The 27,928-nt window shown below is 45.3% G+C and overlaps 1 protein-coding gene across 3 annotated transcripts; it reads right to left on the reverse strand.

The window, feature by feature from the left end:
* Window positions 1–337: 337 nt before the first annotated feature.
* txndc15 (thioredoxin domain containing 15) lies at window positions 338–12,868 on the reverse strand. Of its 3 annotated transcripts, none has more exons than XM_085995659.1 (5): window positions 12,847–12,868; window positions 9,065–9,579; window positions 6,152–6,315; window positions 1,702–1,832; window positions 338–738 (listed from the first exon to the last, which is right to left on the reverse strand). In XM_085995659.1, the coding sequence occupies exons 1-5, from the start codon at window positions 12,851–12,853 to the stop codon at window positions 542–544; spliced, it is 1,014 nt and encodes a 337-aa protein (XP_085851785.1). In that variant the 5' UTR covers window positions 12,854–12,868; the 3' UTR covers window positions 338–541. The 3 variants fall into 3 exon arrangements, with proteins under 3 accessions (XP_085851785.1, XP_085851783.1, XP_085851784.1); XM_085995657.1 differs by lacking the exon at window positions 12,847–12,868 and adding an exon at window positions 12,641–12,815; XM_085995658.1 differs by lacking the exon at window positions 12,847–12,868 and adding an exon at window positions 11,779–11,834.
* Between the last annotated feature and the right edge of the window lie 15,060 nt (window positions 12,869–27,928).

The following is a 27,928-nucleotide window of genomic DNA, read 5'->3' on the forward strand; positions in this document are numbered from 1 at the left end:
AGAGACATTATTTATGTATGAAGCGGTTAGCTGATCTAAATATGGAGTTTGGTCCTCAGGATCCAATGGATATCATTTTATTCTTGAGAGTGAAGCTGAATTCCAAGTTACTTACCATGGTTCAGCTTGATACTGGATTCCTCTTCCCTTCCTCACTATTACTAAATTCAAACATACGCATAATCATGGGCTCACAGGTGATGATCTAACCATGTGTCAAGTCTGAATCCCTTAATTTTGGAACTGATGATTGGTGCTCACTTTGTAGAAGTGGCATTTAGGCAAATTTAACAAGCAATAAGACACAATCACTTGAAGTTACAATTCAACACGAAAATACTGATAATTTGGGAAACACTTTATTCAGACTGACAAATCAGCCTTAACTTCTGAATATTTATATACATAATTTAAATTGCTGCAGAAAGAGAGGAATTTTGGTGATAAAAATCTGACTCATTTATGAGCATCTTCCGCTGCTGCCGCAGGTGACCAGTGCAGCTGCTCTTTGCGGTGTGTCGTGACCAACTTCTGCATGAGCTCAGTCCTGGTGTTCATGCTCTTGTCCTGGGATCAACCACTTGATACTATCTGACTGTAGTGTACCATAAACCAAAAACACACAGACAAACAACACAGAAAAGACAAGCAGCCAGTCAATGCCTCTCACTGCAACACTGGGAAGTGGACCACTTAGATCTTGTTCTGTCACTTCAACGGTGCCATTTGCTTCTATGCCTGGAAAGCAGATCAGATTGTTTAAAGTGGATTGCAATGGCAAAAATGCAGGGCATACAATTTCTATTTGAACTTGTGTTAAAACTAACAAACCCACGATCTCTACCACCGAAAAGGACAAGGGCAGCAGGCGCATGGGAACACCGCCACCTCCAAGTTCCCCACCAAATCACACATCATCCTGACTTGGAAATATATCGGCATTGCTTCATTGTCGTGGAGTCAAAATTCTGGAGCTCCCTACCTAACAGCACTATGGCAGTACCTTCACCACATGGACTGCAGCGGTTCAAGAAGGTGGCTCACCACCACCTTCTCAAGGACAAATAGGGATGGGCAATAAATGCTGGCCTTGCCAGCGACACCCACATCCATGAATTAATTTTAAAAATGCTCTTTATCCTGCTCTGAACTATTATACTATTTTCTGCTATCAGTTTATTACAGAAACTGATAAATGGAATAAAACAAGTTTAAGGTAGGAGGCAGTGCATTCTTAATCTTAGTTGCCTCACATGGGAAAGTGCCGAGTAGAAATCACCTTCACCACAGGGAAGGAAGAAAGAAAATTAGAGGTAGAGAGATAGAGGTAAAGAGAGATAGAGATAGAGATAAAGAGAGATAGAGAGAGATTTTACCTCTAAATAAAAATAGGTTTCAAAAAAGTGAATCAGTTTCAAAAACTGCCCAAAGCACCGTCATCAATAGTGTAAAACAGGAATGACCCTTGATCTAAGACTTCTGAATCTAGCATTAGACAACAAGTCACGTAAACTGGGCTCAAGTCCCAAGTTCTACCTAAATTATACAGAAAACTACTCGATACTAGCTTGTCAAGAAATTGTACTTGTCCCAAATCTTTAACTGTACCCGCAGAACAAAACTGGCGCTAATTTTATATAGAAATTATACCCTTAGGTGCATACCCAAGTATAATTTACATTAGTGAGAATTACTACATACCGGTCTGGTTAAAAATGAAAGCCCTCAGGGTTGAAAGTGTTCTGTCCGTCTGGTTAAACCTGGCCATTGGTTTGATACCTTGGAACAGGAGGATGTTGGGAACAGCTACTGTACCAAACCTAGTAGAAAGGCTTAAAAGAACAGAACCAATAATTAATCCAACAACAACAACATGCATTTATATAGCATCTTTAACATAGTAAAACATCCCAAGGCGCTTCACAGGAGCGTCAAACAAAATTTGTCACCGAGCCACATAATGAGATATTAGGGCAGATGACTGATCAAAGAGGTAGGTTTTAAGGAGTGTCTTAAAGGAGAAGAGAGAGGTAGAGACGTGGAGAGGTTTAGGAAGAGAATTCCAGAGCGGAGGGCCTTGGCAGCTGAAGGCACGACCACCAATGGTGGAACAATTAAAATCGGGGATGCGCAAGAGACCAGAATTAGAGGAGTGCAGATCTCTTGGAGGGTGGTAGGGCTGGAGGAGCGAGACCATGGAGAGATCTGAAATCAAGGATGAGAATTTTAAAAATCAAGGCATTGCTTAACCAGGAACCAATGTAGGTCAGCGAGCACAGGGGTGATGGGCAATGTTCCCTTTAAGTTTTTTGGGTGTGTGGCCACTTTAAGGGGCTATGCAGCCCATTCAAAATATTGCACATGCACGGTTTTTCCTATTCAAAAGCTGGTGAGCCGGCTGCACGGGAGCTGAAGAGCGGCCATGCAGCTTAAAGGGAGCATTGGTAATGGGTGAACAGGACTTGGTGCGAGTTAGGACACGGGCAGCCGAGTTTTGGATGACCTCAAGTTTACGGAGGGTAGAATGTGGGAGGCCAGCCAGGAGTGCGTTGGAATAGTCAACTCTAGAGGTTACAAAGGCATGGATGAGGGTTTCAGCAGCAGAATAGCTGAGGCAGGGACAGTGTCAGGCGATGTTATGGAGATGGAAATAAGTGGTCTTAGGGATGATGCAGATATATGGTCAGAAGCTCATCTCGGGGTCAAATATGACACCAAGGTTATGAACAGTCTGTTCAGCCTCAGACAGTTGCCAGGAAGAGTGATGGAGTCGGTGGCTAGGGAACAGAGTTTATGGTGAGGACCAAAGACAATGGCTTTAGTCTTCCCAATATTTAGTTGGAGGAAATTTCTGCTCATCCAGTACTGGATGTCAGACAAGCAGTCTGACAATTTAGTGACAGTGGAAGGGTCACGAGAGGTGGTGGTGAGGTAGAGCCAGTTGTCGTCAGCGTACATGTGGAAACTGATGCAGTGTTTTTGAATGATGTCCCCGAGAGGCAGCATGTAGATGAGAAATAAGAGGGGACAAGGATAGATCCTTGGGGGACACTAGAGGTAATGGTGCGGGAGTGGGAAGAGAAGCCACTGCAGGTGATTCTCTGGCTATGGCTGGATAGATAAGAATGGAACCTGGCGAGTGCAGTCCCACCCAGCTGAACGACAGTGGAGAGGTGTTGGTGGAGGATGGTGTGGTCAACCATATCAAAGGCTGCAGACAGGTCGAGAAGGACAAGGAGGGAGAGTTTACTGTTGTCACAGTCACATAGGATGTCATTTGTGGCTTTGATAAGAGCCGTTTCAGTACTGTGGCAGAGGCGGAAACCTGATTGGAGGAATTAAAGCATGGGAGTTCTGGGAAAGATGGGCACGGATTTATGAGGCGACAACATGTTCAAGAACTTTGGAGAGGAAAGGGAGGTTGGAGATGGGGCAATAGTTTGCAAGGACGGAGGGATCAAGGGTTGGATTTTTTTTGAGAGGGGTGATGATGCCAAATTTGAAGGAGGACAGTACCTGAGGAGAGAACTGTTAACAATATCAGCTAACATAGGAGCCAAGAAGGGAAGTTGGGTGGTCAACAGTTTAGTGGGAATTGGGTCAAGGGAGCAGGAGTTGGGTCTCATGGACAAGATGAGCAGAGAGGGGGCATATGGGGAGATAGGAGAGAAACTAGAGAAAGATGAGTGTTCAGGGCTAGGGCAGTGGGGAACCTTAGAGGAAGTTTGGCCCAGTGGGCTAGGGGAAGGGAGGGAAACAGCAGAGGCAACAGATTGGATGGTCTCAATCTTAGAGGCAAAGAAGTTCATGAACTCCTTGTACTTGTTGGAGCGGAGGGTGGAGGAGACAAGGGAGGGGAGTTTAAGAAGACGGTTTGCAGTAGAGAAACATTCCAGGATGATCCTGGAATAGTGAAGAGTTTTGGCAGACAAGAGCAGGACCTGATAATGCTTTGTGTGATTCAGCCAGATCTGGCGGTGAATGGCTAAACCAGTTGTCCGCCATATCCGTTCAAGTCTGTGTCCCTTGGACTTAAGAGAGAGGAGATAAGTGCTCCCGAGGACATTTGTATTAATCATTTTATATAATGTACAGCACTTGGAATTTCTATTTAAAAAAAAAAGTTTCTTCTGCAAGATAATGTCAAAGCTCAATGCTCCAATTTAGAAATCATTTTCATTAAGAGGAAGGCTTAAATGGAACTATTCTTCCATTTACAAATATGAGACAAAAAGATTTGTTGAGGTTAATAACTCAGACCAAATAAGTTGCAGACCGATTTAGATAAGTGAACAGGCTCACGTTTTTTTTGGTAGATTATATCATGACATTCTGCTATGGTTATACTGCGCTAATGGTCGAGACTTCTAGCTCCAAAGGGCACTTCACAAGTCTACAAGGTTGGTGTTAATACTGCTGCTCGTGACACAATACAATACAAATCGCTTTATTGGCATGATAAGGTACATCTTATGTTGCCAAAGCATCAAAATACATTTGTGGTTGAACACATAAACGCGGTTCCATTCATACAGTGTATAAACAGGTATATCCCTGAGTTTATAAATATATTTTCGCCTTGTTTATATATACTCTTGTCTTAGTTTACTGGTTGTCCCTCTGTTCATGGCAAGCTGTAACACACTGCCACAAGAAAGCTCCGCTCAAGTGTGTTTGCACACGTGCACAGAGCTTTGCTTCCCAAAGGTAAATTTTTAATGTTTTTGAGAGAATGGGAAGGAGAGTTCACAAACTCAAAACATTTAAAGGAAACTGTGCTTATGTCTATATTGAAAGCATGTGAAGTCTGAAATGACCCCACACTGGCGTTATATCTTATGTAAGCCTAGAATTTCTAAGATGGTTTGGATATTTTGCAGGATGCGTACTAAAGAAATATGCACCTTTTCTTTTTCAGTGTTACTTTTATTTCCTTTCCTTCCAGTGTCCCCTAGCACCAAGTACAATCCCCATATATTTTGATATAAACCCCTTGATTAGGTTTGTTTATAACTTATTCTAAAAGGCATTCATTATTATATCTTATACTTATAAGTTAAACCTGCATTTACTGTCAGTTGTCACACAATTACAATCCTGCGTTAGCACAATACTGAAATACATCCTCTTCCACATGATACAAGGGTGCATTGCACTGCTTGACTCAGTCACCATGCCATCAGGAAAAATTAGCAATAGTAACATGATAGAAGCTCGAAAAGTGTTACTCAAGTGAGAAAGCTCAGTAATGAAAGCCAGGCTCCTCTTGATATTAAATAAAAGCACCAGAGATATATAAATTGAAGGGATTGTAAAGAATATAAATTGAAGGGATTGTAAAGAATATAAAATAACTGGGAGTATACAAGGCTGTAGATATCCTTAAAGCTCACAGGTTATTCACAAACCACTCAACTTTTACTCTTGTAGTTTAAGAAGCCATTTGAACTTCTTGAGTATTAAAACCTTTTAAAATTTGATGAATTCCCTCTATTTTTCTTACTGTGTCATATGTCAACTGGGCCAAGGAGCCAAGCAACCTGTTCCACAGACCTTGATCAATAGTGCATCCGGCCCCATTAGGAAGTGCAAGACAGTGGCCTAGGGACACCTCAACCTTTCATTTTCCCTCCTTCCTATGGGGATATGCTAGTCCTTCACATGACACCTCGCTGTTGAGAGCTTAGATTGACAACTTAGCAACACAAGGAAAATCAAACCTACTTCATCACTCTGTGGAGCCAATGGTATTACAGTCTTGTAACACACTCCCAATCATTTGTTTATGATCCACATAGGACAAAAAGTTGGGCTCAGCCCAGTTCACCTAGAAATAATTATCCCTGGCAAAAAAAACCATGAAAACAGAAATCAACCTAAACTGGCTAAACATAAATGGCCCAACAGCCAAAAATCCAAGGCTTTACTCTTCCATTTCTTCCCATTAAATTATTGAAATAACAAATTGGAAGAATGTTTTTCAAAATGTTTAGTACCGTGGCAAATTATCACGATCTGCACATTATCATGAACTCTTACTGGCTTATAGCATATGAAATACATTGCAGTACAAATGTAAGATTATTTAACCTATTTCTATGAAATCTTTTGCGTCTCCAACAAGTTTAGTCCAATATGTTGCTGCAAGTACCTGCTGTGCTGAGATGCATCCAGTGCCAGAAACTGCAGGGAGGGAAAAGCACGTGGCAGTGCATTGAAATGTGGACCAAGGTCTGCAGAGAACCGACACCAGGGCGTGTAGAAAAGGACTACAGAGCAATCACTGCCATTGGCATTCAGGAATTCCATGAGGTCCTGTAAATATATATTGCATTCATACCAATATTACTTAACTCAGTCCAACAGTCAAAGAAAGAAAACAGAAAAAAGTAAAAAAAATAGTATTCTATTTATACATCCTCAGGGCCTATACTAAAAAGAAATGCATGCATTGTGTAATGAGCTAAGCAGTAGAATTGTGTAGAATAATATTTCAGTTACAAGCTACACCACAAATTAAATCTGCGGTGCAGTCAGGGGGTAGGGGGCTTGCATTTGATCCCATTGTTTTGACATTTCAATCTCCTGCACAACCATATTCTTTTCCACCTCCCCCACCCCTATTACTTTCTAAAGAACTTTTCAGTACCTCTGTGCAATTGCACCATTCTTTGGCCAAGAGGATAAAAGGAACAGCACCTTTGCACATCTAGTAGCTGCTAAAGATGGAAAAAGTATGCGGTCGGTGACTCATTTGCCAATTTTCCCTCCCCTGATCAACCACTTAATGCACAGCTGAGACTGGCAACTTCTGTAAGAGATTTTGGGTTGTGTGTGAATTTCTCACCAATACATGTCACAGCATAAATACTATTAACACTGTAAAACCAGTGATACAATTATAGATACTGTACTTCTCCCCAGTTTTCTCCCTCCTCTGAAGACACCGACTTCTGCTGGCGTGCAGTTCCATGAGCACCAGCACCCCTCTCACAGCTCACACAAATGGCTGTTCCAAACGTGAGCCCAGACAGTAAGAGTTGTAGGCTATTCAATCATGGGGGCATCACAGCCAAGCCCAGATTCTGTCCTCACCTATGTCCACAGATGCACACTTTCTAGCATAAGTCACTAGATTCCAATGAGCAGCGTGAATCACTATCTCAAGGGCTCTAAAACTGTACCAATCCAGCTGCTATCCTAACTGGGATCAGCAAGGTTGGTACAAACAGAAGCTGATTTACTATTGGACCTTCTAGTCTGTATGACCGAGTACACCAGCCAATGCCTTTACTCACTAGGTTAACAGGGTAGTTCTTATTCACTTTATAACTTTTCAGGATATGTAACCAAAAAAGCTTTTTTGTCAGGATTTGAAATGCAACTAGTAACGGGAGCGGATTGTAGATTCCTACAGAGCAGTAATGCTTCAAAAAGCTATATTTGAATAATCGGAGAAAACTGTTATGGTCTATATATCTTTCAAGATGTTAGTGCAGCATATGTCTGCAATAAAGAAAATCTGTAAGCATTTACTTATATATTTGTGCTTTGGGATCACTCAGTAACTGAATTATTTTAATTCTCTTTAGTAAGAAGAGAAATGTTTAAAACTCAAGCATTTGCCGATTTAAAAAAAAACTTATTATCTCCTCTTTAGGTTCCCCACATAAAACTCATGAGCAGAAGGCAGCCAGGGAATTTGGCAATATTGGTTGAAAGCATGCACAATGAACCCAGAATGACTTACCTTCTATCCCTCGGAGATAAAACACTTGGCACCCAGTCTGCACCTGTCCCGGACTACACGGGTGAGATCATAAACTTTAACAGGGCATCGTGAATGCCAAAGCATGTACCATCTCTGTGTGGTACATAAATACAATTCTCAACCAATACCTTTTCCTTCCATGTTTAACAAGCTTTCCAACTTAACTTAGAGAGCAATTCCACACAAGGTACAGTAACCAGCAGAAACATATTGCAGATCAGTTCCTCGGGATTAATTCATAGCACAGAAGTCGTTTATTGCTTCATGCAGCAGCTCCAGCTTCCACTAATTAATCCGTGGGGAGTAGTTCAAATATTAAGGCAAGAACTTGTATAAAGGCTGCGAATCTGGAGCACTTACAAAGCTAGAGGGGCTGTCAGAATCGGAAACACAAAATCTGCTCTTTTATTTCTGTCAACAGTAAAACTTCAAAGTCAACGGGCCAATAAACCAAAGTATCTTTAAAGTCCTGGCTTACTATCAGTCAGGTAACCTGGCAATTACAGCTCTGAATTCCCAGCCAGGCAGACCATCACAAAGGATGACATTTTGGATTACAATTTCCAAAATCGCATAGAACCTGCCCAAAATCGCAGAAATTGCCCAAAATCTAAGATTTAAAGTCATGGTACAGTTTACCTCCTATCCCAGTTATTTTGTATCCTCTTTCTTTGATCTAGGTCTCGCTGTGCCACATAATAGCCAAAAAGACTGGTAGGAAATCTGCTTCCAAGCCTCTGACAAGGCCATTCTTTTTAAAGCTGGCATGGATAGGAAAGCAGGTTCACCACGAGAGAAACTGTAGGGACAAATTCACACCCAGTATTGCTCCAGTGGTGTTCGTGTGTTACAGCACCTATATTGTCCTATTAGTAATTTTTTGCCCCTGTGGATTTTTATTCAAATATCATTTCACAATTAAAAAAAACCCACAAGTTCCAACATACTGTGCTAGAGTGGAACATATGCCTGTGATTTCCAATTTCATTTATACTGTAGTAAGTAGGAGTCGACTGGGGCCAGATGTTTCTGAACAGGAAGGGGAGAAAAGGTTAAAAAGCCAATCATCCTGAGCCACTCTTATGCTTGGCAGCAAATGGGTTTACAGCAGCGGTGGCAGAGACTTTGGAGCAGGTTTCTGGTCCTGGAAAATGTGGAAGGACTCATGTTAGAGCAAAAAAATACACAAAGAAAGCTTAATAGCCTGGATACTGTTATACATACACATGGCAATGGCAAAGGTTACATAAGGCCTTGTGAAAGGACTATAATTAAATTGCAAATTCCTCTTACTTGTGAGCTATTAAGAATTTGGACAATGAAGCTCTCTAATCCAGTCATATTTCTTTCATCACAGTTTACTTTTGGTGCTCTGGCAGTTTCAGTAGCATTCGATTCTTCTGCAGCTGGGCTCTCAGCCTGCACTGGTTCCAGAATGCCCGTTTCTCTCTCTTCAAGCAGCTCTCCCTCCGGACTACCAGATGGGATATATGTAAGTGAAGGATATATTTCCTCTGGAACACTGCATTCTCCGTTCTCTCCACTCTCATCAGTACAGGGAGTATCTTTGACTTCAAAAGCAGTGTGTTCATTTTTAATATTCTGAACAAGAGACTGTAATGCTTCTTGATCAGATGCAATTCCAGTTTCCAGAACAGCATCAGCCATTTCTGCTGTTGGGAACTGTATTTTTCTTTTAGGCTGCTCGTCCATTCTTTCAAGTTCAACATCACTGGCTGAATTGGAAATTAGATCATTCTCTTCGGTAGACAAATGTTTTGAAGGATCGCCATCTCTTTGGACTTCAGCTGTTCAAGAAAAAAATGTCTTTGATTAAAATTTGTGAGACCACATACACTCAAGATGTCAACATTTTTTATATAGCTGGAGCAGTGAGCGGGACAACGAAGACTGCTATCTTTAACTTCGGTGACTTTAAAAAAAGACATCACAAATATGAAAATGTAAATTAGATCTGTGGCAAATAATTAAGCATTATTTTGGGTAGAGTTTTACTGAAATTTAGCCATTTCCTACCACACTGGTGTCCCACATTTCACAAACCCGAGTCTGCACAGTGCCCGGTTAGACACAAACCCGAGTCTGCACAGTGCCCGGTTAGACACAAACCCGAGTCTGCACAGTGCCCGGTTAGACAAAATATGCCCAGTTAGACACAAACCCGAGTCTGCACAGTGCCCGGTTAGACACAAACCCGAGGCTGCACAGTTAGACACAAACCCGAGTCTGCACAGTGCCCGGTTAGACACAAACCCGAGTCTGCACAGTGCCCGGTTAGACACAAACCCGAGTCTGCACAGTGCCCGGTTAGACACAAACCCGAGGCTGCACAGTGCCCGGTTAGACACAAACCCGAGTCTGCACAGTGCCCGGTTAGACACAAACCCGAGTCTGCACAGTGCCCGGTTAGACACAAACCCGAGTCTGCACAGTGCCCGGTTAGACACAAACCCGAGTCTGCACAGTGCCCAGTTAGACACAAACCCGAGGCTGCACAGTGCCCAGTTAGACACAAACCCGAGGCTGCACAGTGCCCGGTTAGACAAAATATGCCCAGTTAGACAAAATATAAGATTGCTGAAATCTGCTTCAAACTTTTCATCCAAATAGTCTGTGTTGCTTCAAACCAAAATCCCAAAGGGCAGGACAGTGCCTGTGCCACCATATCCTTTTTTGAAGATACTTTTCAATTTTGTACAAGTATTTATTTCATTTATCCAGCACACACCATGACTATCACTTCTGGTTCTGGATGCATAATTAGCTTATCTAAATGGCATGTGATATTACTGCAGATTTTTCTTTAATGTACAGTTGATTGCCAGAAAACTCTCTTCTTGTGTTTTCTATGTATTTTACAATTACTGTTGATGTTTCTATCCAGTTAAAAATAAAAAAAGTCACTGTGAAATGTAGCTGGTACACAAATATAAGCAAGTCTGAGACTGTGCTCCATGCTCAGACATCACCATTGACACTGGAGAAATGTTAGCAGTGGGACTCGAAATAATAGCTTACTGACTCAGAGGTGGAAATGCTACCATTGAGCCAAGGCTCACTCCATCTGCTCTATACTTTTGTTTTATTTCTTTATTCATATAGAATCACAGAACTCTACTGCACAGATGGAGGCCATTCATCGGATTGCTCCTGTGCCAGCTCTGTAAAAGAACTATTCACAGTCTCATTACCTTGCCCTTTCAATTTTTTGTTTTCAAATACTTATTCACTTCCTTTTTAAAAATTATGAATTCTGCTTCCCCCACCGTCTCTAGTAGGGTATTCCATATTCTATAGGCGTCAGCCTTGGCTCAGTGTTTCCTGTATTACCTGTATGTATCATCCTTTAGACTTTGGTAGCTAACTTCATTGAACAGTTTTTAGTAAATTCAGTGGTAGCCCTCTCCCCTCCGAGTCAGAAAGTTGAGAGTACATAATCTAGATTGACACCTCAGGAGGGAATGCTGCATTGGCTGGTCATTTATTTCATTCCTGTTTTTGGTACCTTGCTGTGTGCAAATTAGCTGCCACATTTCCTACATTACAACAGTGACTAAACTTCAAAAATTATTCATTGGCTAAAAAGTACTTTGGGTTGTGAAATGCAAGTTTTTGCTTTCTGTCGAACAACCCACTGCATTAAAAAAAAAACATAACCGAAGCCTTAGTAATGGGCAAGATGTGGGAATTCCATTTGTGATCAGAGAAATAGTGAACCCAAGAATGTTGATAAAGGAGGACCGAGCATGGAGCCATTAAAAAGAATAGATGTAGTAGCTACTGGCTACGCTTGTGAGCGACATTACAAAATCATCAAAATACAAAACAATGATTTTCACTGCTCCACTGAAAAATATGGAAGAGCTCAAGGTGAGGTGATTTAGCCACTGCATTGACAGAACAAGAGGACAGTGCACGATTCAATCTGCTTAATGCCCCATTATACCCAAAGCAACAAAACTGCTCCACTTGTCCAGTTAGCTTACGTTCCAACATCTGCTGTTCAATGATGTACTTAGAGTCAATACCTGTTTAACCTTGGCTGCAATAGAAAAATAACATTAATTTATTTAGCATTTTTAACAACCTCAGGATGTCACAAAGCATTTACAGCCAATGAAGTACTTTTGAAGTGGTCACTGTTGTAATGTAGGGAAATCAGTCAGCGAAAATTGCACACAGCAAGGTCCCACAAACAGCAATGAGATAACGACCAGATCATCATCTTTTTGGTGTTGGTTATAAATATTAACCACACCAGGGAGAACTCCCCTGTTCTTCTTCAAATAGTGTTATGCAATCTTTTACATATATTTGACAATGTTCACTTTCATTTTTTTGGCTACGCGGCCCATTAAAATGCCTGTGCATGTGCGGTTTTTCCGATTGGAAAGCCAGCAAGCGGCCTGCACGGGAGCTCCAGACAGCGGCAGAGCCGCGCCGCTTAAAGGGAGCATTGCTACCCGAGAGGGTAGATGAGTCCTCAGTTTAACATCTCATCCAAAAGAGGGCACCTCCAACAACTTCCTCAGTACTGCACTGCAGTGTCAGCCTGGATTGTGTACTCAAGTCCCTGGAGCGAACCCACCACCTTCTGACTCAGAATCGAGAGTGCTACCACTGAGCCAAGGCTGGCCATGACAATCAGTCCAGCGCCCTGCCTGCTCAGCACAGTACTTCTGTGCACAGTGCTGCGCCTTGAATGCTCCGCCTGCGCAAACCCAGCTCCGTGATGCCCGTTCGGCTATAATCTGCAGAGGATTCCCTGTCAGTGCTCTGTGCCGCCAAGGGCGTCACAGGCAGCAGCCACTCGGTATTCACTCGCTTGATAACCCCCCCGTCACTCACCGTTTACAGTCACTGTTGTGAGAATCAAGGTCACCACAAATAAAACCGTCTTCTTCACAAAGCCACCCATTCTGTCCACCACCATAAAGCAGCAATACTACCAAGCGCGGCTGGAAGCGGCCATGGTGACATTGGCATCAGCGCAATAGGCCGGGATACTCGCACTAACTTGCTACACAGGACCTCTGATCGACAGCAAAACTAACCAATCATCGGCGGCGCTTCTCCGAGGGGCCCTTCGGGTCAGCCAATAGACAAGCAGCAATTGACAATCGCCGCTCGGAAGGGGCTGGGCCTTTTGATAGAGTTTGTTTGAAGTGCAGCCGGTTACTAAGAAGCGTTGTGAAGGCAAAGGGGCCTCCGAGCGGAAATAGCTCGACCAAGAGTCCAAATTAGCAGCACCTATCTATTTCGCCTTTTTGTTTTGTGTGTGAGAAAACAAAAATACATTATACACAATTTGCACGGCTCTATTCATTACTTCGCCAGATCAGTTTTTTATTTCAGGCAAGTACTTGGACAACAGTTGTTGCCAGATCTTAGTGTGCAAGGTTGTGCTTTATCTATTCACTCCCATTTTCTCCCCTTAATTTTCCTGAAAATCACAAGATGAGGAAGGCTATCTTAATTGGTGTCCTGACCAATATTTATCACTCAACCAACATCACTAAAACAGACTATCTGGTCATTTATCTCATTGCTGTTTGTGGAACTGTGCTGTGGTTCGCTGCAGCGTTTCCTACATTACAACAGTGACTACATTTCAAAAGTACTTCATTGGCTGCCAAGTGCTTTGGGTTGTCCTGAGGTCATGAAAGGTGCTATATAAATCCAAGTTCTTTATTTTGTGCTTTTAATTAATTCATCCAGAGCAATCTTAACACCCAACCCTCATAGTGGTTGCCATGCCTAATGTGTTGATAATGTTGCTGTAACAGTGTTCTGGGATCACTATTTCCTATTTACAACTATTTTTATTGTTCTTAGGATGTGGGGGACATTAAGAATGTCTTGCAAAATTTCCACTTTGCAAGAGAAGCACAGAGAAAGTTGCATATTATAAATTGACACAGCTAAGAGTACTGTTCAGGTTGGAGAGAAAAAACATTCCACACAAAGCGACAGGCTGATTTTATGGCCAAGGCAGATCAATCTATCTCTACTTGGTGGCCCCATGAGCTGTTAAATTCGTTACCCATACCCAAGATGAATTCAACAACATGCAAAATTATTTCCTACATGTGACACATTGAAAAAAATCACTTCTGATTTGATTCTTATAATCCAGAGCCTGCATTATAAACAAGCACTAACAGAAATGGGAAATAAAGTTGGAAAGTAGAGTTTGATATGTATAGCCAAGTGTTCAATGAGTTATGATTAATAATACTGAATTCCACTGAATATAAAAAGGTTTTAACATTGTAACATATGATTTTATAGTCAAACTGGCTACATCTAACCTCCAAACCTTTTAATCTGTCATATTCTTCTAAAACAAGGTTTGGGTAAACAAAATGTAGAAAACTTGTTTTTGATTCACCATTTTCTCCTTTTCTCTCTCTACTGCCTTTTGCTCTCACACAAACACCATTTGGATATACATAGAGCTGCATATTACTACACAGCCTCTGCACATAGCCATGACAGCTCAATGACTTAAGCAGCAGGAGATGATGGTGAAGCGGGGGGGGGAAATGACAATTTTCTTCCTTGGGACTCCACCTAGTGACAGGACTACCACCCTGCAGCATGGCCACTGACAAAATGGGACTGATATTCCTCTGGCATGTGCTTGAGTGCACCTGTTTCCTTAGTGCAGTGCATAAAGGAGCAGAGATCTGTTAAGCCAGGCTGTCACCACGTTTCATGCAAAACTTTTGGTTGCAGCTCACAGGTCAGGTGCAGGCTGCCCCTATTTAAACTGGGCATTGATTTTCCTTATGCTGCATTTAAAGAGACGGGGCAAATCTTAGTAAAAGGTGAATTAATCAAGTTTTGCCCATTGCACAGATACAGTAGACTGTGGCTAGACATTGTCACTTTTGATAATACACTTATATATGTGCTACTTGGAGGAAGATAGAAAGGATAAAGAACCATAAAGGAGAAGCACTTTTGCTTGCCAGGGAAGTCATCATCAGGGAGGGTACCTACCTGCTGTTACCCTGGTACATAAATATTTGGCCTCCTCAGAACTTTTCTGGACCTCACTGAGATGCAATGCCTTTGCAAGTTTAGATTCACCAGAGAAGCAATCAAAGAGCGATGCCACCAGCTACAGGACAGGGAGGACCTGCAGCCACACTCCAGGACAGGCATAACTGCCACCTTGAATTTTTTGGCTCAGCATTTTTCTAGAAGCCACTAGGGACACAAACAATAACTTCAGTGCATTGGTGCATTAAACATATAGAAGATAGAAACATAGAAGATAGGAGCAGGAGTAGCCCATTCAGCCCCTCGAGCCTGCTCCGCCATTCAATGCAATCATGGCTGATCATCCAAATTCAGTACCCTGTCCCTGCTTTCTCCCCATACCCCTTGATCCCTTTAGCCTTAAGAAATATATCCAACTTCTTCTTGAATATATTTAATGAATTGGCCTCTACTGCCTTCTGTGGTAGAGAATTCCACAGGTTCACCACTCTCTGGGTGAAGAAATTCCTCCTCATTTCTGTCCTAAATGGCTTACCCCTTATCCTTAGACTGTGACCCCTGGTTCTGGACTCCCCGACCATCGGGAACATCCTTCCTGCATCTAGTCTGTCCAGTCCTGTCAGAATTTTATAAGTTTCAATGAGATCCCCTCTCATTCTTCTAAACTCCAGCGAGTATAAGCCCAATCGACCCAATCTCTCCTCATACGTCATTCCTGCCATCCCAGGTATCAGCCTGGTGAATCTTCGCTGAACTCCTTCCATGGCAAGAACATCCTTCCTCAGATAAGGCGACCAAAACTGCACACAATACTCAAGATGTGGTCTCACCAAGGCCCTGTACAACTGCAGCAAGACATCCTTGTTCCTGTACTCAAACCCTCTCGCTACAAAGGCCTGCTGCACCTGCATGCTTACCTTCAGCAACTGGTGCACAAGGACACCCAGGTCTCGTTGCACTTCCCCTTCTCCCAATCTTTTGCCATTCAGTTAATAATCTGCCTGATATACCTATCAATTCAGTTCATGAAAAGCGACAAGTTAAGTTAGTAACTATAGGTTTTTATTGGCTAAATAACAGAGCCCACCCTCGTGGGTGATCGGATCCAACAAGGAGGAATACCAGCCAGTCGACCACCTTTATACCTGGGCAAGCAGGCGGAGCCATGGGCGGAGTCAGCTGTGGTCAGCCCAGGTATAACAGCGTGGCAAGAGGTGACCTTGTGTAGTGATACAACAGTGTAAACAGTGATAACCATAGTGTAACGATATAAACAGTGATAACCATAGTGTAACGATAGTGAACGATAAAAGTGGTTTACCACATTCACCCCTTGTTTAAATTTGAGTCCGGCGGGGTGAAGTGTACTACCAGTTCGGGTATGTCAGTCTGTCCGGAGGCCTCGTAAGCCTCTCTGATCGGCGCAGCAGCGGCGGCGGTGGTGCAGTATCCGATGTTAATGCTGGTGTCTGCGTGGTCGGCGAAGGCTCGTGGGGTTCCGGCATGCCGTCTACCTGGGCTGGATTTGGGGGGGTGGTGGGGGGTAACGGTGGTGTCTCAGGGATGCCCGAGGGTGCGAGGTCTCGTAAGGAGACTGTGTCCTCCCGCCCGTCTGGGTATGCCACATAGGCGTACTGGGGGTTGGCGTGCAGGAGGTCCACCCTCTCGACCAGGGGGTCCGTTTTATGGGCCCTCACGTGCTTTCGCAGCAAGACGGGCCCCGGAGAAGTCAGCCATGTTGGTAGCGAGGTTCCCGTAGTCGACTTCCTGGGGAAAACAAACATTCGTTCATGGGGGGTGGCGTTAATGGCAGTGCAAAGCAGTGACCGGATGGAATGCAGCGCTGCCGGGAGGACTTCCTGCCAGCGAGAGGTTGGGAGGCCCTTAGACTTTAAGGCTAAGAGAACGGCCTTCCAGACAGTCGCGTTCTCTCTTTCCACCTGGCCGTTCCCTCGGGGGTTGTAGCTGGTGGTCCTGCTTGCAGCAATACCTCTCGCTAGTAGGAACTGGCGAAGTTCCTCGCTCATGAAGGATGAGCCCCGGTCGCTATGTATATAGTTCGGGAACCCGAACAAGGCGAAGAGGTCGTTCAGGCATTGTTGAGGAAGTACACATTACAGTCAGAGGACGGGAGGGGCCCCTTAAAATCGATGCTCAAGCGCTCAAAGGGGCGGGTGGCCTTGATCAGGCTTGCTCTGTCCGGCCTAAAGAAATGCGGTTTGCATTCGGCACAGGTTTGGCAGTTCCTGGTCATGGTCCTGACCTCCTCGATGGAGTAGGGCAGGTTGCGGGCCTTAATGAAGTGGTAAAGTCTGGTGACCCCGGGGTGGCAGAGGTCGTTGTGGAGGGTCTGCAGTCTATCAATTTGCGCGTTGGCGCATGTACTTCGTGATAGAGCATCTGGGGGTTCGTTCAGTTTACCAGGCCGGTACAAGATATCATAATCGTAGGTGGAGAGCTTGATTCTCCACCTCAAGATCTTGTCGTTCTTGATTTTGCCCCTCAGCTTGTTATTAAACATAAAAGCGACCGAGCGCTGGTCGGTGAGGAGGGTAAATCGTTTGCCTGCCAGGTAATGCCTCCAGCGTCGTACTGCCTCCACGATCGCCTGGGCCTCCTTCTCGACCGAAGAGTGTCGGATCTCAGGACCCTGGAGGGTCCTTGAGAAGAAGGCCACAGGTCTCCCCGCCTGGTTAAGGGTTGCAGCTAGGGCGAAGTCGGATGCATCGCTCTCCACTTGGAAAGGGATAGACTCATCCACCGCGTGCATTGTGGCCTTAGCAATGTCTCCCTTTATGAGGGAGAAGGCTGCGCATGCTTCTGCTGTCAGGGGGAAGGAGGTGGACTTCATGAGGGGTCTGGCTTTGTCCGCATAATTGGGCACCCATTGGGCATAGTAGGCGAAGAGCCCCAGGGTTCTCTTCAGCGCCTTTGGACAGTGGGGGAGGGGAAGCTCCACGAGGGGGCGCATTCTTTCGGGGTCGGGGCCGATGACTCCGTTCTCTACTACGCAGCCGAGGATGGCAAGGCGCGAGGTGTTAAACACACATTTCTCCTTATTGTAGGTGAGGTTCAGCCGTTGGGCCGTACGGAGGAATTTCTCCAGATTAACATCATGGTCCTGCCGGTCGCGGCCGCAGATGGTGACGTTATCTAGATAAGGGAACGTGGCATGCAGCCCGTTCTGGTCAACCATCCGGTCCATCTCCCTTTGGAAGACCGAAACCCCGTTGGTGACGCCGAAGGGAACCCTAAGGAAGTGGTAGAGGCGGCCATTCGCCTCGAAGGCGGTATACTGGCGGTCCTCAGGGTGGATAGGGAGTTGGTGATAGGCCGACTTAAGGTCGATGGTAGAGAATACCCGGTACTGTGCAATCTGATTGACCATATCAGATATGCGGGGAAGGGGGTATGCGTCCAGCTGGGTGTACCGGTTTATGGTTTGGCTGTAGTCGATGACCAGGCGGTGTTTATCGCCGGTCTTAACGACTACGACCTGGGCACGCCAGGGGCTGTTGCTTCCCTCAATGATGCCCTCCTTCAGGAGTCGCTGCACCTCGGAGCTAATAAAAGCTCTGTCCCCGGCGCTGTACTGCCTGCTCTTGGTAGCGATGGGTTTACAGTCGCGGGTGAGGTTAGCGAACAGGGAGGGGGGCGGGACCTTGAGGGTGGATAGGCCGCAGGTGGTACGCGGTGGGCGGTTTAAAAGCTGCTGGTTGTAGACTGTGAGTGGGGGGAGGGGTTCACCGTATGCTAAAGTGACACTTTGAAGGTGGGATTGGAAATCCAGCCCTAGTAGGACGGCAGCGCAGAGCTGGGGCAGGACGAGAAGTTTAAAATTTTTATACTCCGTGCCCCTAACCGACAGGGTCACAACACAGTAGCCGCTGATGTCTGTAGAATGGGACCTCGACGCCATCGGGATCCGGTTGGGCGTTGGACGGACAGTGAGGGAGTAGTGGCTCATCGTGTCTGGATGGATGAAACTCTCCGTGCTTCCGCTGTCGAACAGGCAGGTCGTGGCGTGGCCGTTTACTTTGATGTCCATCATGGACTTGGACAGGTGATGCGGGCGAGCTTGGTCAAGTGTGACGGAGGCTAGTGTATGGCTGAGCGAGCTGCTGTAGTCTGCGGGTGAGGCGGTGGTCAGGTCTGGAGACAAGGTGGCGGTCGAGTGTGGTGAACAAAATGGCGGCGCCCACGACGTTGAATAAAATGGCGGAGAAGATGGCCGCCCCCACAACTCACGAGGCACTGCCGGCGTCGGTGGCCTTGATCAAAGATGGCCGCCCCCACGACTCACACGAGGGGATACTGGCATCTGTGGCCTTGATGGAAGATGGCCGCCCCCACAACTCGCATGAGGCACTGCTGGCGTCTGTGGCTTTCCCCCTGCAGGCCTTCGCGAAGTGGCCTTTCTTGTGGCAGTCGGAGCAGGTCGCGTTTCTTGCAGGGCAGCGCGCCCTCGGGTGTTTCGCCTGGCCACAGAAGAAGCAGCCGGCGGCCCGATCGCGGGGCTCCGATGTCGCAGCCGGTACCGGGGGTGGCGATCCCGATCGGTTCCGGGACACCGACGCTGTGGTAGGTCCCGGAGGCGGCGTTGCGAGGGGTATTGCGGCCGGGGTCGGGCCCGAGTCCCAGGGTCGCGCAGCACAGTACCTGGAGTACGCCTCGAGGTCCCGATGGGCCACTTCCAAGGAGCGAGCGAGGATAGCAGCTGTTTTCAGGTCGAGGGCCTTTGATTCCAGCAGTCTTTGCCGTGAGTAGTCTGACCGAAGGCCTTTCACGAAGGCATCTCGGATGTTTCCATCTGTATGTTCTGCAGCTGTTACGGCTTTAAAGTCACAGTCCCTGCCGAGTATTTGCAGCGCCCGTAAGAAATCATCAACCGACTCTCCTGGCTGTTGCGAGCGGGATCTTAGGAGATGCCTGGCGTACATTGAGTTTACAGGGCTCCGATACTGTTCTTTTAGCAGGTTGAGGGCGTCCTCGTATGTGGCAATGTCCCGGATGAGTGCAAATACTTTAGGGCTCACCTGAGCGGTCAGAACTCTTAGTTTGGATGCCGGAGGCACGCCGGATTCTCCCAGGTAGGCTTCGAAGCAGCTCAGCCAGTGTTCGAAGTCGAGGGCTGAATTCGCAGCCTGTGGGTTTAGATCCAGCTACGGCGGCCGGAGGGCTCATAGCCAGGCCGGCTGCTGGGGCTGTTGTAGGTGGCCGTTTGGCTGAGGCTGTACGTCTGACTGGTCGTTTGGCTGCTCCGTTGTAGACATTTCAAAATTTAGCCAATAAAATTGATATACCTATCAATTCAGTTCATGAAAAGCGACAAGTTAAGTTAGTAACTATAGGTTTTTATTGGCTAAATAACAGAGCCCACCCTCGTGGGTGATCGGATCCAACAAGGAGGAATACCAGCCAGTCGACCACCTTTATACCTGGGCAAGCAGGCGGAGCCATGGGCGGAGTCAGCTGTGGTCAGCCCAGGTATAACAGCGTGGCAAGAGGTGACCTTATGTAGTGATACAACAGTGTAAACAGTGATAACCATAGTGTAACGATATAAACAGTGATAACCATAGTGTAACGATAGTGAACGATAAAAGTGGTTTACCACACTGCCTTCCTGTTTTTGCCACCAAAGTGGATAACCTCGCATTTATCCACGTTATATTGCATCTGCCATGCTTCTGCCCAATCACCCAACCTGTCCAAATCATCCTGGAGTTTCTCAGCATCCTCCTCACAGCACACACGCCCATCCAGCTTTGTGTCATCTGCAAACTTGGAGATATTACATCTAGTTCCCTTGTCTAGATCATTAATATATATTGTGAATAGCTGGGGTCCAAGGACCGATCCCTGCGGTACCCCACTAGTCACTACCTGTCACTCGGAAAAAGACCCGTTTATTCCAACTCTTTGCTTTCTGTCTGCCAACCAGTTCTCTATCCAAGTCAATACCTTGCCCCCAATCCCATGTGCCTTAATTTTACACGCTAATCTCTTATGCGGGACCTTATCGAAAGCCTTCTGAAAGTCCAAATACACCACATCCACTGATTCTCCCTTATCTATTTTACCAGTTACATCCTCAAACACCACATCCTCAACTCATGGCTGATGCGTTTTATGCAAGGCCAGCAATTACATTTTGTACCTCGTGTACACCAGGGAACCACAGGTTCGAGCCCTAGGGTTCTTTCAAATAGCAAGATTCCTAAAAACTAATGTCTATAAGATGGTACCCACATAGCACTTCTTGTTGCTTACCCCCTATAACATCATAAGGGTTTCTACTCTATAACTGTGCAACTTGTGCATGATGATCTGCACCAAATCAAACAAGTCAATGCTAGAATCCCAGTCAGCTCTCATAATGCAGTTATTTTGCTACAGGCCACTATTATTTGCCTATATCCAGAAAGTGAATGAATGGCTAATGACATTTGCTGCTACCTTAGCTCGTGACCCCATTTTCAGCCATAGTGTCAGCTGTGGCTCTGTGGTACCACTATCACCATTTAATCAGAGTATAGTGAGTTCAAGTCCCACTCCAGAGACTTCAGCACAAAATCTAGACTGGCACTCCAGTGCGGTATTGAGCACGTGCACTGTTCAAGGTGCCGTCCTTTGTAAGAGACGTTAAACCGAGGTCCTGTCTGCCCTCTCAGGTGGATGTAAAAGTTCTCATGGCGCTATTTCGAAGAAAAGTGGAGTTCTCACTGGCTAATATTTATCCCTCGATCAACATCACTAAAGCAAATTATCTGGTCGTTATCACATTGCTGTTTGTGGGACCTTGCTGTGAACAAATTGGCTGCCACATTTCCTACATTACAACAGTGACTACACTTCAAAAGTACTTCATTGGCTGTAAAGTACTTTGGGACGTCCTGAGGTCATGAAAGGTGCTATATAAATGCAAGTCTTTTTCTTTCATTGCAGCATCCCCACACATCAGCGGAGAATAGATATAATGAGGCACATACATCTACTGGATCGATTGTAGAGCACACCATTGGCATGCTGAAATAGTGCTTCTGGTGTTTTGACAGATATGGGGGCATCCTGCAGTATAACACAGGATGATCATGGTTTGCTGCATTCTAAATATTACCATTGAATGAGGGATACAGTTGGCGGAACTGCAGCAAAAACCCTCCGAAGTGCACCTGAAACACGTGGCTGAGGAGCCAGAAGCAGAGGTGGCAGCACAACAAGTCCTTGTGCAGCTGTAAGAGCCATTGGGCAGACTGTAATTCAGGTCACTTTCTCACGAACACTGAAGAACACTTCCCTGTCCCTTGTAGTGAATAGCAATCCCCAACATTTGCAAGCCACCCTACACACCTTCCAGCAAGACCATTCCTCTTCACTGCGCATTTCTTATCACTGCTTTACAAATGAAATTCTGTGCAAATGGTGCAACCACAGTGCCAAATTAATTTATTCCAAAGAAAGTGTTCCTGAACTTACTTTCTGCTTCCATCAAATCTGGTTCTTCTTCTCAGTGCAATCCCCATGGTTGAGTGTCTCTGAAGGATTCCTCAGATGGAGGTGGCTCTTGGCCTCTGTGAGTGTGGCTCCAGATGGGCCTACATTAGGATGCTGCACTTCTGCTGGTGCAACCCAGCCTGGTCCTGCCTGGTTTTGGATCTTATGAAGTGATCGTGTGGGAGTGTCGGACTTAAGTGAAAGTATTGCCATCAGGAGTGACAGCAACATTATCTATTGCCAGCACTGGCTGGCTCCTGCTCCCATCTCCACGTCTCTGTGCCCACTGATTTAAGAACATAAGAAGTAGGAGCTGGAGTAGGCCATTTGGCCCCTCGAGCCTGCTCCGCCATTCAACATCATGGCTGATCTTCTACCTCAACTCCACCTTCCCGTACTATCCTCATATCCCTTAATTCCCCCCAAAATTTCGACCTCTTGTCTTCAATATACTCAATGACTGAGCATCCACAGCTCTCTGTGGTAGAGAATTCCAAAGATTCACAACCCTTTGAGTGAAGAAATTTCTCCCTCTCTCAGTCCTAAATGGTCTACCCCTTATTCTGAGACTGTGACCCCGACCGGAATTTTGCCGGTGCTCAGAGTGCGGATTTGGAGGCGGGACCGCTGTCAAAATCACAAAGATTGACAGCGGGTAGGAAACCTGCTGTCAATCCGCCTCCAATCAATCTTCCCAAGTGTCGGGTCCCCAATTTGCGCATGGACCTGACACCTAGCGGCAGGAAGAGGATTAAAGCCATTTGCTTGCCTGTTAACAGGTACTTGATAGTAGTTGACAGGCTCTTTTTCAATTTTGCCGCTTCTGCCTTAGGTTTCCCAATGTCTGGACACCACGCCAGGTAAGTGTGGCGTGTTGTGAGTCTGCTGTAATGTTTTTGGATTGATGACAGTTGCAGAAGTGGTGTGAAGGATCCAATGGTGCACTGGTGAGTTTCAGAGGTAAGAAAATGTTGGGAAAATCATTTTTAATCCATTTACACTTTTCTTAGGTAACAAGTTTTGAATTGGCTGTCTAGTCCCACTTCAATGGGAGAATCTCTCTCGCCAGTGACAGATCACTTCTGTCACCTCACCTGCAGCTGCCATCTGTTCTAGCCTATGGAGGGAGTCATTGGAGAGCCTGGGTGCAAGAGCTCACCTTTGAACAGTGATTGTCAGTGTTTGCAGCACCTCAATGCTGTCAAACACTGAGAAATCACGTGTCAAAATAAAATTGTGCGTGGTCCCTTTAAGAAAACCAGCAGATGACGTGTCATCAAATGAAGTCATCAGACCGGCTTTCTCTTAATTGGCCGGCAAGCCCGCAGGGCAGGCTTAACAAGGTCAATCAAGGGAAAATCACGTCTGTGGGCTGGATGCAGTTGGGGGCGGGACTGGAACCCGGAAACCACCTGATCCGCTCCCAAGCCGCATCCAATGATAAAATCGCAGCTCCTGTGTTCTAGATCCCCCAGCCAGGGGAAATATTTTCACAGCATTAACCCTGTCAAGCCCCTTAAGAATGTTATATGTTTCAATTAGATCACCTCTCATTCTTCTAAACTCTAAGGAATATAGGCCTAGTCTACTCAATCTCTCCTCATAGGGCAATCCACTCATCCCAGGAACCAGTCTAGTGAACCTTCGCTGCACTCCCTCTAAGGCAAGTATGTCTTTCCTTAAGTAAGGAGACCAGAACTGTACACAGTACTCCAGGTGTGGCCTCACCAATGTATAATTGTAGTAAGACTTCTTGGGGGGAAAATTCAGTTGTTTGCGCCTCCCGTTAGCGCCTTAAGAGGGCGCTAATGGGGCGCAAAGCAACTAGCGCCCGGGCGCGACGATGTTTGCGGCGCTCGCAAAATTAACTAGACATTTTGCGTCAGCGCTAAACACTACCACCACGATCTCCTGCGTCGGCAGATTGACGTCAGTCGAGTGTGCAGTGCCCCATTAGCGCCCCGGACCGGATATTGAGTGGCGCTCCCTGCCTTACCGCCTGCCGCTAGCAACGACAGGTTGAGGGGAGCGTTATGCTGTCAGAAAGGGACTAGGGGAGCGCTATTTAAAGGCGACCGCTTCCTGCCTTTTTTTGTCGGTGACATTTTTGCACCACACATTCTGAGAGAGAGAGAGACTTCTGGAGAGATTCAATGCTGTGTAAAGGAGTTTTGAGTACTGAGCAGCACTTTGCAGGTTTATTTTGATTTGCCCTTCCTTGCTTCGCCAGCGCTCTGAGGTAGCGCCTCGCTCCTTGGCCTTTGCGCCTTAAGACAGGTGTGAAGCACCTGATTTAGTGCTCCAATCACCTCCGGGGGCGATAAAAGCCAAGTTTGCTGTTGGAGGCGATAATTAGCGCCAGGCGCTAAACTTTGCGCACGGCCGATAATGGCGCCCCAAATGGGGCAATACCGAATTTTTCCCCCCTTTACTCTTATACTCTAATCCCTTTGTAACAAAAGCTAACATACCACTTGCTTTCCTAATTGCTTGCTGTACCTGCATGTTAACTTTCTGTGATTCATGTACAAGGACACCCAGGTCCCTCTGAGTGCAAACATTTCCCAGTCTCTCACCATTCAAAAAATATTCAGCTTTTTTGTTTTTCCTACCAAAGTGATTAACTTCACACTTCCCCACATTGTACTCCATTTGCCATGTTCTTGCCCACTTAGTCAACCTGTCTATATCTCTCTGCAGCCTCTTCGTGTCCTCCTTACAGCTTACTTTCCCACCTAATTTTGTATCATCAGCAAACTTGGATACGTTACACTCAGTCCCTTCATCCAAGTCATTAATATAGATTGTAAATAGCTGAGGCCCAAGCATTGATCCTTGTGGTACCCCGCTCATTACAGCCTGCCAACCTGAAAAAGTCCCGTTTATTCCTACTCTGTTTTCTGTCCATTAACCAATCCTCAATCCATGCTAATATATTACCCCCAATCCCATGAGTCCTAATTTTGTGTAATAACCTCTTGTATGGCACCTTATCGAATGCTTTTTGAAAATCCAAATACACTACATCCACTGGTTCCCCCTTATCCATCCTACTAGTTACATCTTCAAAAAACTCTTAACAGATTTGTCAAACATGATTTCCCTTTCATAACCACGTGCCTAATAATATATTCTAGCATTTTGCCTACTAATGATGTCAGGCTAACTGGCTTATACTTCCCTGTTGTTTCTCTTCCTCCTTTCTTAAATAGCGGGGTTGTGTTTTCTACCTTCCAATCCTTGGGGACTGTTCTAGAATCTAGGGAATTCAGGAAGATTAATACCAGTGCATCCACTATCTCTGCAGCTACCTCTTTTAAAACCCTAGGATGCAGGTCGTCAGGTCCAGGGGATTTGTTGCCACTTAGTCTCATTAATTTCTCCAGTACTATGTCTTTACTTATACTGATTTCTTTAAGTTCCTCATTCTCTCTAGACCCTTGGTTCCCCATTATTTCTGGAATGTTTTGTGGATAAGCAGACCCTATTACAGCAATGACATTGCAGAAGCTCATACCAATCTCTTACCTCATTTAGCCAATCTCAGCAAGTATCCTGATAAGGTAAGATTGCAGGCAAAGGTCTGTATGGCAGTAGTTTGAGCATTAAGATTGGCATTCCAGCTTCTGCTGTGAGGGGCTGCACTTCAGAAGGCCCTGTAGCTGTTACTCATTCCAAGGCTGACTGTATAAATTTCAATGCCATGCATGAGCACCCTACGCATGTAGGTTGTAGAAACCTCCACACTATTCATCACGTGTCAGAAGCTGCTAGGCACATCCTCCAATGAATCCAACAAGCTCCCATGCTCTGAAAGTATCCTTGGATCTCTGGCTTCAGCAGCTGTGGATGGAAGTGGCCTCACCCTCCAACCAGGTGCTTCCTGCTCTCACTGACTTGTGTTCTATGCACCATCTAGTGTACTGTCCTCAAACTGACTATCTGAATCCCCTTGGATGGATGGATCTGTGCTGATGAATGCCAGACTGAGATGGAATGATGGGCTCCTAGGTGAGGTGCTATGAAGGCTTAATTTCTCAGGGCAACTTAGCTGGTATGGAGGTGCTGATGTATGGCAGCTTGTGTGTCAATGCTTGTGTGACTGAATAAAATTGAGTGTATAGGAAGGATAAGTGAGTACCAACTCTGAACTGGGGCCATGACTCCTACTTCAATAACTCCTGTCTCCTCCTCAGAGTCCCATCCCTGAACTTGGAGGGCACTGTCCTTGAATGGGGTTAGATTATGCAATGTTGCTGCCCCATTAAGTTGCTGACATCTGCCTCCTTTGCACACTGCTTTCTCCTGTAAAACAGAATTGTTTATTATCTAACAATGGCTTCATAGAATCTGCCTACCTCCCATATGCAAAGGTGCACTCCATAGATTTCGTGAAGACAGAAATGGGCAGCATGCAGGTCGCGGTAATGGGAGGTATGGCCACTGAGCATTCTTGTGCTGAAGGAAGTGCTGCTGGACAAGATATGTGGTGGGAAGTGCACAGTACAGCAACATGGGCTCCCTTGGGAAGGTGAGAGGAAATTAAGGAATGCATGGATGCGATGCCAGTGTTAGTTGGTAGGGACCAGATGAAAAGGTATTGTTGTGCCTGTCCATCTGATCCCATGTCCTCTGGATAGTTTTGCTGGCGTTGATGCTGCCTGCCCTGCTCTTTGCCCCACTGTCTTGTATAACCTTAGCCATGACAAGGAAAAATACATTCCCTCCACTTTCTGAAGCAAGGTTTCAGTGCTTTCCTCATCAAATCAGGGGACCCTGCTTCTCCCCCTAGTGCAGCAGGAAATAGCAGGCTATCTCCAAAGAAACAATGGGTCCTTATTCAAATGCAAACAAGCTGCTAATTCTGGGACTTCACCCAAATGTGAACAAACTCCCCAAAAGATGCTGGTAGCCAAACTCCAAAGCAGCAATGAAACTGCCTCGCAATTTTATGAAAAATAAATTGCATCACAAATGTTTCACATTCTAACTATTTTCACTTATACAACTATTTGTGTGTCAAGGAACTGCAGTAGTAATGTGCCTTTTCAATGGTAACAATCAATAAAATATAGTTCACTTGGGCCATTTTTTAAACAGCAATGAATTCACCACAAATTAACATACTTCTACCTTTCTTTATCCCACCATGCACTTTGAGAGAAGATAGCAGCAACTTAAGAATACCTACTGCCACCATATAACCAGACCTCAGTATGAATCACTACCGTCTTAAGGAAAAGAAGGGCAAGAGCAGGAAAAAATAAATTCCCATTCATAAACTTTAATGATGTGTTGATGTTATTGGTGAGTAGGAGCAGTGTATTTTTTGGAATCGAAGATGACAAGATAATAGTTCAAAACAAAAAGCACAGCTGTCATAAACCAGGGTTAAACCTAAAGAAGCAAGATCTGGACAGTCTGAGTAATTACAGGTTTTATTTAATGGCAGCATGGGGCCATCTGGTGGCACAGAGCTGCAAGTCATGTATTGTTACTTTATATTAGGCTATGCTAAGCATGATAAACAATGTCATTTTTAAATGAGAAAAAAAACATTCACTATTGGTCTGTGTGTTGACCATTAAAAGATAACATAGAAGTATAGAATAAGCATACAAGGCACACAAA

The sequence above is a fragment of the Somniosus microcephalus genome, chromosome 8 (assembly GCF_052327205.1).
Source record: "Somniosus microcephalus isolate GS21.2 chromosome 8, FLI_Smic_1.0, whole genome shotgun sequence".
In the NCBI taxonomy this organism is placed as follows: domain Eukaryota; kingdom Metazoa; phylum Chordata; class Chondrichthyes; order Squaliformes; family Somniosidae; genus Somniosus; species Somniosus microcephalus.

Coding starts and splice junctions, on each gene's coding strand:
- txndc15 (XM_085995657.1), bottom strand. CDS start 12,725: ATGGTGGTGGACAGAATGGGTGGCTTTGTGAAGAAGACGGTTTTATTT. Junction 9,580..12,640: donor CACAACAGTGACTGTAAACG/GTGAGTGACGGG, acceptor TTTCTTGAACAG/CTGAAGTCCAAAGAGATGGC. Junction 6,316..9,064: donor AAATTCTTAATAGCTCACAA/GTAAGAGGAATT, acceptor ATATATTTACAG/GACCTCATGGAATTCCTGAA.